The following is a 14,209-nucleotide window of genomic DNA, read 5'->3' as shown; positions in this document are numbered from 1 at the left end:
CTTTAAGTGGATTTGAGATGAAAATAAAGACATTTTATCCATTAGAGCTATTTGTAAAGGGATTGTATTGCCTGCCTCCTACTGAAGCAAGCTCCTGGAAGAGCACAGGCAGTGTCTAGGTGGTATAGAAAGCATTCCTGTAGGGTACTGAATGGAAGATTGAGTTTCTTGGGCTCCTTCCACATATGTGACCTTAGCAGTCCAGAGCAGAGTTTGATCATTCCACTGTTACTCGGGGGTCAAATGGGTTATATGAATGAGAGAAGCTATCTGTGTTGAGTGATGGGGCTAAATGGATATTGTATGTATGTCTCAGTAGTCAGTTCCAATCCAAGGTTGCCATGCCATAATCAGGACCCAACTTTACCAGGTCTTCCAATTTTCAACTGAAACTAGAAATCTTAATTTTTAAAATGTAAACTGTCCACATTTTAAAATTTAGCAACTAATTCCAAAATTTCTAAAGCACAATTATGGGCTATCACTTTTTAACTTAGTTCAGGAATTATCCCAGAAACTTGCTTCTACTCCTCCGCCTCCGAAGTGCATTTTGGGAATTACTGAATACTCTGACCTTTGAAATTTTATCACGAAATATCTAAATGTGTGATTGTGTAAAGAATAATTTTAAAGCCCCTGTGTAATACCCATCCCTTAGCATCCTGTCATCTTTAATGGCACTTCAAACATATTTCTTACAAGATTCTAAAGTTGATACAAAAATGATGTTAATATCACTGCATTAATTAAGTAGAAGCTGGTCGATACACAATATAAAAAGTGGACAAATCATTATTTTAATGTACAAATGCTGGCCGTGATTTTTTTTCTTTGCCTTATTATAGAGAAAAGCCATAAGAAACTGCTTTCACTGCCCAGCCATAATTTTCTAAATGCATTTTAATTACTAAGTGCAGTGGTGCTTAGAACTCAATTAATTAACTAGAGCAAATTAGAAGGGAATATAAATCTCTGCATTTGCTGATGATATTCATTGCTTAGTAAGCATACATTTACTGTGGATCAAGTATCTAAGACGTAAAATAATTTTTTAATGATTATTACTTCAAAAGTCATTAACCAGGCTCTCAGGTTTAAAAAAAATAGTCTCAACTGAGAAAGCTTCCAGTCCTGTATCTATTCATTTGTGCGGGACTTTCTGAGGCCTTTTCAGGATATACTTATCCAAGTGTAATATGTGATATGAATATCAGAGAAGCGCTCTTATCATGTTGCGTTTTCTTTTTTAAAGCAAGGTGGTCTTGTTTGGAGATCAGTTTATTATTGATAATTTGGAAGACCTTCCAACAACCTATACCCTACTCCAATAGAGGATTTCTAAAATGATGTAAGAGATTCTTGTATCAGAAACTCTCTCACCAGTAGCCTTGAACCCTTTGAATATCTTCAAGTAGCTTAGAGAATACAGAGACTAATTCTGTCTAAGGAACAGGAGGTGTTTGGTCATATAGTATAAGGCACACAATGGAAGGCAGGCAATTATTGGGTCCAAACCTAACTTTTAAAAGGAGTGTTTTTTACAAAGATTTTATAAGCCCCAACTATTATAGTATTATCTCCAGTTTCCTCCCAATTTCATTTTCTCTAGTTCTATAGCAACCACATCCCATTAATGAGAGAAACCTTCATTTTTTTTCCCTTCTGACATCACATGGTCCTTCAGACCTTTTGGATTTTCTGGAGTTAAGTTCAATATTTTGCTTTTCAAGTTTCTGGCTTACCTAAATTTCACTGTACTAATTATGGAAAGTGAGTTCCAATCTAACAACATTTAAGCGCTAGTAACAAGCAATATTCTAGGAAGAGAGCAGAAGAGATCTAAAATAATGATTGGCACCAAAGAATGACTTTTAAAAAGGAAACACACTATGCAATTCTAGAGCCATTCAAAGCCATGTGGCCCTGAGGAGATAACCCTGACTCCCACATAGGCAAAAGTTCTAATGTTTTCTCTTTCATTGGTGATTTGGTTTGATAGCATGCTCTACAGAATTCACGCATTAATATTCTATAGCAATAAAGAATTTATACAACTCTATATTCAGTCTGACCTCTGCTGTGGATATGTACATCAGCACAAAGGGAGAAGGATGAAGGAGCCAAGAAAAGGAAAATTCATTGGATTCTTTTATTTTAAAAAAACTCTTTAAATAACAAAGAACATGATCCCAGCTATTTCAATTTGGCATTGGTTCGAAGTAGAGTAGAAAACTAGCTCTTCCAGCTTTCAAAAGTGTTTACTTAGGCACTCACTGTAGGTAAGAAAAAATAAGTTTTGAAGCCTCATAACTCAGAAGGGGCCTGGGCTAATGGGACAGAAGGAGAAGATAACTTCTGGCAGAAGAGGGTTGATCTATTCTTGCAGATGTGGGTCTCCACCTCCATGACACACACTCTGTATGCCAGATACACCTCTCCATGTGTTACATGTACCTCTGTGATAATATTCAGAAGGGGATCCCCATCTTCCCCAAGAATGAAAAATTCAGTTTTTAAAATACTAATACTAATAAATATTAGTATTTTCTGGGAACAAATCCCAGATTTAAATTGTTGATTAATTTTCTTCCCCAAATCTTCCAAAGTTGTTTTTTCGAATAGATTTATTAATGACAACTTTCTTTTCCTCTCTATTCTATTCTTTTCTAAATTCTGGCCTTTTAAACTAACCATCAGTAGGAGTTTGGGAAATCTAGTCCTTAAAATGCAATTGAGAATTTTCTCAATACAGCTTTCTTTGAATTTTTTATGTTTCAACTCTGTAAATTGACTTAATTAGGAAGTTTTGTAAAATTATTTTTCTTCCCTTGCCTAAGAAAACTATAGAAACAAAAGGACAAATAAAATTGACAGACATAAATTAGAAACCTAGATCGAGGGAAGCACTGTAAAGATGTATACATCACTTCTTCTGAAAAAGGAAAAATAAAAGCTAAGTTCAAATAGAAGAAGTACTTCAAAAATGTGCTGAGCCAGACCCTGTATTAAGCTTGACTGTTAGGATGAACTTTATTAGCATTTAACTTGTATCACGCCTGCGGTGCTAATTAAACACCTTCTTCTATTAAAAGAAGCATCTTAAGAGAAGCATCTGCCCTTTAGAACTGAAAGGTAAGCTTTTATGATAACTTATTTAAAGCTCAGTTTTATTAAAAAAAATTTTATGGAATCAAAATATTGACAAAAGTAGGGGAAAAATAAAAACAAAGAAAGTACATTGACTTTCTTTTTTTCCTATGTTTTTTGATCCTCCCTTCAGCTCTTTTACCTGGCCTTTTATGTATGTCTTTTGCTTTTCTGGGATTTGAATAAAGGATTTTTAAAAATAAATATCAACTGAATATTTTTCAAACTCAATGATGAAAAATATTTGGTAAATGTAATAGCTGTTTATGTGCAACAAACTATCACAAAACTTAGTGGCATTAAACTATCACTTATTTGCCTAATTCTTTGGCTCTCTGTATGGATTATTCTGGTCTCAGTTGGGTCCCCGAATATATCTGTGGTCAGCTGACAGTCAGATGGGAAGCTCTACTTCTGGGAGTTGGCTGGCTGTTGGCTAGGGCAATGGGAATAACTAGGCCATGTGACTCTTTTCATCCAGCAGGCTACCCCAGACTTGTCACATGGGGCAGCATGTTTCCAAGAGAGAATGGGCAGGAATGTGCATGATCTCTTGAGGGCAGAGTCAGAACTCGCATGTCATCTTTCCCACCACGTTTTACTCCTGCTGTATTTTATTGGTCAAAGCGGGTCACAAGCCCAGCCCAGTTTGAAGAGGAGCAGAAAAAGACTCTGCCTCTTAATGGGGCATATTGTAAATGGACTATTTACTGGGAGGGGAAAAATACAGCCAGTTTTGTAAACAGTTTTACTGTGGAAAGCCTTTATCACTAATAAAGTCTTAAGTCTAATGTGTAAGAGACACTGGTAGGAACCCAAAGGTTAGGTTCCTTTATGCCCATAATTTCCAGATTAGTTTTTGTAAATCCTTGGTGAATTATATTACATGGAAAGTCACTTAGTTCACATAAGAATTATCACATTGATGTTTCCCCAAGGCTAGGGAAAGTGAAAGAGTATGGAGAGTCATTGACTTGGTCCCTTCCACAACTGAGAGCTAAGAAGAGGTCACTTAATGCACTTTGGTGAAGAATGTCTTGATCCGGGCTTGAGGGCAGGAAGAGAAACTGTTGGAGAGGTGCTGATGAGAAGAAGCCACAAAAGCAGATAAGCCATCAAAGAGTGTTGGTACCAAATATCCTTTACAAAATGATTTTGAGACCTAGAATCTTAAATTATCACGCTGGGAAAGTGAATTGGTAAAAATCAAAAAAAGTATTAGAACAGAACAAAGGTATATCATATGTCCCATTTTAAATACTTTTCAGCTCATACATTTTTTACTCTTTAGTCTTTTTGTTGAAAAGGTTGAGACACTTTATTTTTCTAAGCTTTAAATGGAACTTTTAAAATGGACTTCTTTGTTTGTTTTAACCTACCAGTTTCCTGGATAAGGATGCTTCAAAAACAAAGCTACGTAAAAAAATAAGGTTGAAGTAGCTATTTTCTCATTCAACTGACATTGTCTGAGCAACTACTTTGTGCCAGGTATATTTCTAAGAGCCAGAGCTATCACAGAACATTACAAAGGTCCTGCATGGGTGGAGCTCACATTCCAGAATGAGACAGACATGAAACAGATACACAAGTCAGAGGGTGAGAGGAGGTCTGGAGGAAAATAAGCAGGGTTAGGAAGAAAAGGAGTGTGTGGAGAAGAGAGTAGAGGAGGTATTTTATAGGGGCTTACCTGTTTTTTTATACTAAGTGGTCTGGGAAGGCCTCTCTAATTAGGGACCCTGAACGAGCTATGGGAGTGGGTGAAGGAAGAGTGTTGAGGCAGAGGAAAGGCCCAATCTGGAGCATGCTTGGCATGTTTGAGGAACCACAAGGATGTTGGTGACACTGGAGCCGGGAAAGCAGAGGAGAGGTTGGAGAGCTTGTTTGGGGTGGGGGGCAGGGCTGACCACATAGAGCAGGGTTGTGGTTCAGAGCCAGCTGTACAGTTTACCCACTGTGGGAGCTCGGAAGAAATTCCTGAGCCCAACCCCAGAATCTATTGAAATTTGTCTGGGTTGAAGCCTGGTCATGTCTTTTTAAAATGTTACCAGGACAAATCAAGTGTGTAGTCAAGGTCTCCTGTGCCTTAGTAAAGCATGGCTCTGACTGAGCGAGATGGAAAACCACTGGAAGATTTGCCAGAGAAGAGTAACAAGACCTGATCATCCTAGCATGCCTCCTTCGCCCACCTTCCCTTTGCTCCTCAAGATCATGTCTTGTATAAAGCTTGGGACCCTGCCTCATACGTTGAGGGGAGAGAGTGGAGGGTGTGGTCGTGGGCAAGATCTCTGGGTGCTCTTACCTGCCCCCTCCTCTGCCAGGTGTCAAGGATGTAACACAAGGCAAGGAGGAGGACTTCTAGGGACAAGAGCCTCTCCTGTTCCCTTTCAAAATGGGTTGCTATAACAAAATGCCAGTATGGCCAAGTGAGAGCCCTCTTCCAGGTCACAAACTTGTGTACTCATATGGCAGAAGAGGCTTGAGACCTCCACGGGGTCTCTTTTAAAAGGGTGCTAATCCCATTCTTGAGGGCTCCACTCTCATGATCTAAGCACCTCCCAAAGGTCCTACCTCCTGTTACCACCATCTTAGGCATTTGGATTTCAGCATATGAATTTTGAGGAGACACAAACATTCAGATGGTAGCAGAGCCAGAGTTCCTGGCTCTTTCAGTTTTCCTCCAGCCTTCAGTCAAGAATCCCCATGCTTCACTTCCAATGTCACCCTGAAGTCACAAGCATTCACAGGATGGCTGTGAGAACCAGTGAGTGTATATGTCACTTCTGCTGACTTCCGTGTTGACAAGAGAAAAATTCATTGCTCATGTGTAATATATGTAAACTAGTGCCTCAAACCCATGCAGCTATGATGTAATAGCATACAGAAGTATATGCCCAGAAATAACATAACCCTCTACTTTGCTTCTTTTGGGGTAGAAGTGGAACGTAATTGTTCAGAGCAAAAGCTGTGAAGCTGGATAACTTACATCCTGGCTCTGACACTTGGCTAGCAGAGTGGTTTATCCTTTGTGTGCTTTGGATAATGGTGGCAAACTCCTAAGACTGGTAAGATTAAATGAACGGATACATATTAAGTACTTAGGGAAGGAAGTACATGGCACACATGTAGTGCTCCATAAATCCTATATTAATACAGTTATAGTTTCCTTCTTGATTTAATCACTGTACAAATGGATCCCTCTTTAATTTTATTAAAAACGTAGGAGATTTTTGTACAAATAATATGTATAAAAATAACATTTTAGACAGGTTCTTCTCTGTTGCTTAATTGCTAAAAACACAGAGAGATCACATATTAAGAAGTGTACCAAATTTTAATCTAGGAAGAAAGTCAGTCTCAAAACATTTTAGAACGCAAATCCAATTTATATAATTGCTGTGCAAACAATTTTTGGTAAAACTCTCTAATTCCTGGCCTTCACGTGGATAAAAAGAACAGCAGTCTCTTTTGGATAGCTGAGGATGGGAATGCAAAGGATTAAGATGTGGACAAGACATGTTTTCAACATATTTATCTGGAGAGCCACCTGAAGTGCCTACTTTGAGAACAAAGATGAAAATGTGAGATTTAGTTCTAGCCTCCTAAACTGGTCCCCTTATAGAGGTTCCTAGATTTAGTGCATGAACGTGGGATGGGATGATTGGGGGGGTGGTGACAAAATTTTATCCTCATGGGAAAGAGACTGTTTAGACTTACCATATTTCTCCAGCTTTCTCTTCCCAAATGAATCTCTCATCTTTGTTTCATTGGGGTCAGAAAGTTAATAAATCTTACAGGAATACGAAAAGATGATTAAGTATTTATTGAAAATTTAAATGTGATACTTAAAGGTACAGGTAGTCCTGGGGGTTCCTTAAAGGCAATATGTTTTTATTTAGGGGGTAACCTTCTCTCAGAGCTTTATTTGAGTTTGACACACCACTTGAGTGATGTTTAAATAAAAGTAAAATAGAAAATGCCTCTTAAGAAAGGATGGCCTAGTTTCAGCATTTCTCCTGTATTAATTTAGAGGGCTCATTTTAACATTGCCCACAGGATAAAATCTAAATTTTTCATCTCCACAAGCTGACCTCAGTCCCTGAAGTGTCTTCTTCTACCTTGTCTCTAGAGTGTCTCTGTCTCCATTCATCTGTAAGGCATGCTTATTCCTTCACACCTTTGCCCTTGCTGTTTACTTAGTTTTATTTCTGTTGAAATGTTGCACATCCTTCAAAGGTCAGCACTCTTGGATGATTTTCTCTGATTTCCCCACGTCTGGAATCATAGCTGTTTCTTTGCTCTCCCAATCGTTTGTTTGTTCTTTATTCATAAATGCAGTTAATTCTGTCTACTGTTTTAACTAATTATCTGCATTCCTTTTACCATCATAAACAGTTAGCTCTTTGGGAGGAGAGTAAAGTATTTCTCATATTTGTATAACCATACTGTACCGTATATATGCCAGAACTCAACAAATATATATGGAATGAATGAAAAACAAACCCCCTCCCAAAATTTCTCAGAACCAGAGCTTACTTTCCCTCATTTCACTTGCATGTCATCCCTTTACCTCATGGTCATTTGGACTGCCACCTTTGTGTCTTTGTATTTCTTCTATGACAGTCTGATTATGGATACTCCTTTTTTTTTTTTTTTTTTTTTTTTTTTTTTGGTATGCGGGCCTCTCACTGTTGTGGCCTCTCCCGTTGCGGAGCACAGGCTCCGGACGCGCAGGCCCAGCGGCCATGGCTCACGGGCCCAGCCGCTCCGCGGCACGTGGGATCTTCCCGGACCAGGGCACGAACCCGTGTCTCCTGCATCGGCAGGCGGATTCTCAACCACTGCGCCACCAGGGAAGCCCTGGATACTCCTTTAATAATCATTTAATAATTAAATTTAACTAATCTAATATTGTAATTTAATCATTATGCTTTAATTATTCTAATAATTGGATAATTAAATTTAGTAAATTAATAATTTAGTAATTAAATCTCTTAATACTTCTAATTGACCTTAGGACAATAATTTGACTTGATGAGGTAAAATCCAAACTTTATTCAGTGTCCTTCAAGATCTGATAGTAAATCCCTTGTCACCCTCTCCTCATACTTTGTTACGGCCATCCCATATTTCTTCGTGTTCCAGAAATGGTCTTTCTACATGGAATGTTTTGTTCTTCCCTTCGCCCTCCTCTCCATCTTTAGCTGTGTTAGTCCTCATCTACCAGATTCAAGATAAGCTGTTACTTCTTTCTGGAAATCATCTCTAGTTCCCCATACCATCTCCAGCCCTAGACTGGATTAAGCCTTTCTTCTCTGTGACCTAGTAAATAATAAAGATCAGGGGCTTCCCTGGTGGCGCAGTGGTTGAGAATCCGCCTGCCGATGCAGGGGACACGGGTTCGTGCCCAGGTCCGGGAAGATCCCACATGCCGCAGAGCGGCTGGGCCCGTGAGCCATGGCCGCTGAGCCTGCGCGTCCGGAGCCTGTGCTCCGCAACGGGAGAGGCCACAACAGTGAGAGGCCCGCGTATCGCAAAATAATAATAATAATAATAATAATAATAATAATAAAGATCAGAAAGACTTGGGTCAAGATCTGATTTTGCTACTTACCAAGCAGTGACTTTAGACCAGTGCTTCTCACAGTTTATCATGCATCAGAATCACCTGGAGAGCTGGTCAAATTGTGGCTCACTAGGCCCCATCTCCAGAGTTTCTGATTCAGTAGTTCTGGGATGGGTCCCGAGAATTTATATTTATCACACGTTACCAAGTGACACTGATGATGTTGTTCTGGGGATCGTACTTTGAGAACCACTGCTTTAAATAATCTAGTTAACCTCTCTAAACTTTAGTGTTACCATCTGCAAAATGAGACTAAAGGGGTGTTTTAAGAATTATTTGGGGTAATGTATATAAAGTGTTTGACATGAATTAGTCCTCAGTCAGTGCCAGTTAATATTGCTTCTGCATTATCATTGCTTTCATCGCACTGTATTAAATTGCAGACTGAACTGACCATTTGCCAAGTAAATCAGGAACCTCATAATGAGCAGAGACCGTGCTGCTTTTATTATGGTACCTTATGAAGTGCATTAGTAAGTGCTAAATAAACATATAATGGAGTAAATTCAAGGTAAGAGTATTCCATAAATATTTAACAAAATAAACTTAGGTGGTTCTTCGTAGATAACCCCTATACAGAATGTTCCAGGATTCCCTAGTTCAGCTCACTATATTCTTGGTTTCCTTGAGACTGTTTTTGCTGCTTGGTTCCTAAATCATTTTTGGTTATGGTGAATCAGTCCCCACAGCTTCTAAGAAAATTATACAAGCAACATGGAGAATGTCTGTGAACTAGAAATAAATAACCACGTAGACTATTCATTTGGCTCTGTAGTTTCCTTTTTATACTGAATGAAAGCAGTTGCAGCATGAACGTATGCCAGCATTTAACACTGGAACTGGGTTAGAAATTAACATGTGAAGAATTTAATTTGCAGTTCTTGGCAAATTCATGAAGCCTGCTCTTTAGAGAAACCGTGCCTCCTTTTACTGTCAGCCTGTACCGCCATCCTGCTCTTTGACCTCAGATCTCATATTTCATATTCACTCATTAGTTCAGCAGATATTTTTTTCAACATCTGCTGTGTGGCAACTATTATTCTCATGGTGGTCATGCCACACTAGGACAAAGTCCCTTCTTTACAGAACCTAAAGCATGGCATTTGCCAACTTGTACTTTGTTTGCATCCCTGTCTCCCACGCTACATTGTGAACTTACTAACGGTAGGTACATTATTTAATTGTGTATCTAGCTCAGTATTTGGTACATGGTAGATATTAATACATACAGTTACTATTCATACAGAGGAACTTTATTTTAATGGTGGTGAGAAATGGAACTGAGCACCAGAGATCAATACTGCTGGTCCATGAAAGGATTTGGCACTAGATGTGTAGTTTTTGACCTACAAAGTGTTATTTATTTGAATTTCAATTAGAGCCAGCCAATAAAATGGAGGAGATTTTACATAAAAATCCAGATCTCCAGCTTCTTCTTTTTTTTTTTTTTTAAAACATCTTTATTGGAGTATAATTGTTTTACAATAGTGTGTTAGTTTTCCCTCTACAACAAACTGAATCAGTTATACATACACACATGCTCCCACATCTCCTCCCTCTTGCATCACCCTCTCTCCCACCCTCCCTATCCCACCCCCCCAGGCGGTCACAAAGCACAGAGGTGTCCAGCTTCTTTTGAAAAAGCCTACATTCCTAATTCCCTCTCAGCCGGCTCCTTTAGATGGAGCATGCCGTCTCCATTTTACTATAACCCCTACTATTCCCTACTGTATTACATGTGTGTGTGGAAGAGTGTATATGAACATGTGTATCCTGTTTGTCTACATGCATGTGTGGTGAAGAAAGAATGAAATTCTACAAATTCTACATAAATCCACTGAAAGTTTGTCTTTATAAGCTTATAATGACCTAAGTCCCAACTGCAAATAATATCGTATTCCTTTTTTTTCCTTAATGATGTAGAATGCTAACAAGGATTTCTTTTATTTGAATAATATAATATATTGAGTTATCGATCTAAATTTTCTCCAAATTGCTTTTCTGCATTTTTATAGTAGGTTTCCTGTATTTCTCAAATCAACTTGATAATTGCCAGCTACTTCTCTATTGTGATATATATCCCCATCCAAAGTAAAATATATCTAAATCTATCTGGTTTGGGTATTTTTTCCCTCCCTTATGGCTATTAAACTAACACTTTTCATTTGGCTTGGTTTTATCATAGGAAATTAGGACACTTAAAAATATAAAATTGAATTAAAACTAAATCTGTTTATGCTTTATTTCAGCTATCTTTAAAGAGAAGAGGAAGCAAAGATTTGCCAAAATCTGAAAAGAAGGCTCAACAGACTCCCACAGAGGTATGTGGAAATAAAATTTCAGCTAGTACATCAAACATCTCTAAATGTATATAATAATAAGCTACATCTATAAGTAGACATAGTAACCAGATACACTCGTGTAAAACAGAGTTAAATTATGCATATCAATAATGCAGCTGTAGATGCAGGAGACAATATAAAGCATTCAGTATCTTTTCTTTAAAAGCTAGCACTAACATCCCTGTTATTATTGCTTTTGCATTGTAAGCACACAGCAGAATGTCATTAGTACTTTATATGTTGCTACATTTAAGAACTGTACCCATGGTGCTGATTTTGTTCACTCATAATTAATAAGGACAATAGAATGGCTATTCCTATAGTATCAGGAGAGAGTAAAGAAAGGAATGTTGTAGGAAGGGTGGCAGGGGGAGAGAGAGACTCCTGATGGCTTTGGAGAGTCCTAGAATAAAGTAGTTATCTCTACCAATGAATGGGGAAGCAAAAGAAAGGAAATTAAGGAATAAAAATAAAACTTAAAACATGTCTTTAACATGGGCTTGTTAAGAAACTTAGAAACACAGTCACAGGGCTTCCCTGGTGGCGCAGTGGTTGAGAGTCCGCCTGCCGATGCAGGGGACACGGGTTCGTGCCCCGGTCCAGGAAGATCCCACATGCTGCGGAGCGGCTGGGCCCGTGAGCCATGGCCGCTGACCCTGCGCGTCCGGAGCCTGTGCTCTGCAAAGGGAGAGGCCACATCAGTGAGAGGCTCACGTACAACAACAACAACAAAAAACCACAGCCACAGTAAAGACTAGGTCTACTTGTAGGGTGAGCAGAGGTGCTGGTGGATATAATAAAGCAGATCTTAAAACAGAAGAGGAAATATTTAGGGACAGCTATGATATTATGGCTTGTTAAAAATACTTGGCTAGGGCTTCCCTGGTGGCGCAGTGGTTGAGAGTCCGCCTGCCGATGCGGGGGAAACGGGTTCGTGCCCCGGTCCGGGAAGATCCCACGTGCCGTGGAGCGGCTGGGCCCGTGAGCCGTGGCCGCTGAGCCTGCGCGTCCGGAGCCTGTGCTCCGCAACGGGAGAGGCCGCAGCGGTGAGAGGTCCGCGTACCGCAAAAAAAAAAAAAAAAAAAAAAATACTTGGCTAGATACTGATTTTTAAATGTGTAAATTGGGATCTATAGGACTGTAGCATATGTACTTTTTTTTATTCTTAGCGGTTTTCTCATTAGATAATAATTTTAACTAAAGCAATACTTAAATATTCAAAATTTGAAAAAGTTGATCTCACTCATTTTTTTTAAAAGCATAACATATTAGGCTTCCCTGGTGGCCCAGTGGTTGAAAGTCCGCCTGCCGATGCAGGGGACACGGGTTCGTGCCCCGGTCCGGGAAGATCCCATACGCCGCGGAGCAGCTGGGTCCGGGAGCCATGGCCGCTGAGCCTGCGCGTCCGGAGCCTGTGCTCCGCAACGGCAGAGGCCACAACAGTGAGAGGCCCGCGTACCGCAAATAAATAAATTAAATAAATAAATAAATAAATAAAAGCATAACATATTAATTGTTAATTTTCCTCTTCCTCGCTCTCCCTGCTCTGTCCTTGGTTAATTTTTCTCCTGGTGCTGGACATGAACATTTATAGGCCTCGGCAGTTCTAGAATCCCGGAGTCTCCTACCAAAATCATCTCCTTTTTGCACCTTTCTCATCATCCCCTTAATAAGTTCATATATGATCTGTCACCACAACTCTCCCACTGTGTCTTTGCCATAATTTTATTCATCAGTTCTCTTCCCCACCTCACTGAGGGAGAGTTGCTATATGCTCCCCGTTCTAAAAATCTTAAGTCAGCTTTAATCAACAGTTTATTTTTTTTAACTCATGTTTGTCCTATTCTTATACTTCCCATGGTAAAGCTTATTTATTTTTTTCAACAACATTCTCTAGTCCAGGCATTCTTAACTGTTTGTTTCTGGCTCTGTGGACCCCCACTCCATGTGCACAGGGGCACTTTTCTGCCAAAGACATACGCAGCTTTCATCAACTTCTCAGTGGGACCTGGGGCCTTACAACAGTCAAGACATGTTGCAATCCACCAATTTTTATTTCATGCACATAAATGTCCTGGGAAATTTACAGGGACGCTATTATGGCTTTTGAAGTCCCTGCTATCATTTCCAATTCATTTATTTTCAGAGGTTATTACCTGTCTTTTTAAAAAAAACCCACCCCAGAAGATTGATTGGACTGTCTCAGATGGGAGATCTCAATTATAAAATAGTCCATAGATGATTCTATTGCTCAGTCAAGGTTGAGGACCATTGAGTCACATACTTATGTTAGGGCAAGCATCCCATATTGTTGTAATTCATATTTACACATTTATCTTCCGTACTTAGCCAGGGCATATTGTAGGCAGGGGCCATCTTATTCAGCTTGCACTCATCAGTGTCTAGTGTCTGGCACTCTGCAGCGAGATCAATATGCACTTTTTTTTTTTTTTTTTTTTTTTTTTTTTTTTTTTTTTTTTTTTTGCGGTATGCGGGCCTCTCACTGTTGTGGCCTCTCCCGTTGCGGAGCACAGGCTCCGGGCACACAGGCCTAGCGGCCATGGCTAACGGGCTTAGTTGCTCCGCGGCATGTGGGATCTTCCCGGACCAGGGCACGAACCCGGGTCTCCTGCATCGGCAGGCGGATTCTCAACCACTGCGCCACCAGGGAAGCCCCAATATGCACTTTTGAATACTCCCATGTCCCCCTTTTCTAGATGAGCCATATGAGATTGCCAACATGCTGTTGGTTCTGACCTACACAAATGGCAATTTCATATGGTTCAACCTGCTATTATTTATATAGCTTTTTATTTCATTTTGTTCAGTTTCTTCTATGTATCCCTCACATGTTCCTCCAGCAGCCCAGTGACTTTATATACTGAGAAATGGTATTGCATAGCAGTTAAAAACAGTAACTTTAGGGTCAGGTTGCCTACATGGAAATCTCTGCCACATACCAGCTGCATGGCCTTAGACAAGTTGTTTCCTCATCCTTACTTTTTTTTTTTTTGCGGTACGCGGGCCTCTCACTGTCGCGGCCTCTCCTGTTGCGGAGCACAGGCTCCGGACGCGCGGGCTCAGCGGCCGTGGCTCA

The 14,209-nt window shown here is 39.7% G+C and overlaps 1 protein-coding gene across 2 annotated transcripts in view; it reads left to right on the top strand.

Annotated features, from left to right (window-relative positions):
• Window positions 1-14,209, top strand: part of MTCL3 (MTCL family member 3) — a 44,032-nt gene that overhangs the window by 23,501 nt on the left and 6,322 nt on the right. For both annotated transcript variants that reach the window (XM_067010714.1, XM_059083563.2), the window contains exon 5: window positions 11,020-11,091. In XM_067010714.1, the coding sequence (XP_066866815.1) occupies window positions 11,020-11,091 (72 nt within the window). The remainder of the gene's footprint in view (window positions 1-11,019; window positions 11,092-14,209) is intronic.

Source organism: Kogia breviceps, chromosome 13 (genome assembly GCF_026419965.1).
Source record: "Kogia breviceps isolate mKogBre1 chromosome 13, mKogBre1 haplotype 1, whole genome shotgun sequence".
In the NCBI taxonomy this organism is placed as follows: domain Eukaryota; kingdom Metazoa; phylum Chordata; class Mammalia; order Artiodactyla; family Physeteridae; genus Kogia; species Kogia breviceps.
This window is presented reverse-complemented; position numbering and strand designations above follow the sequence as displayed.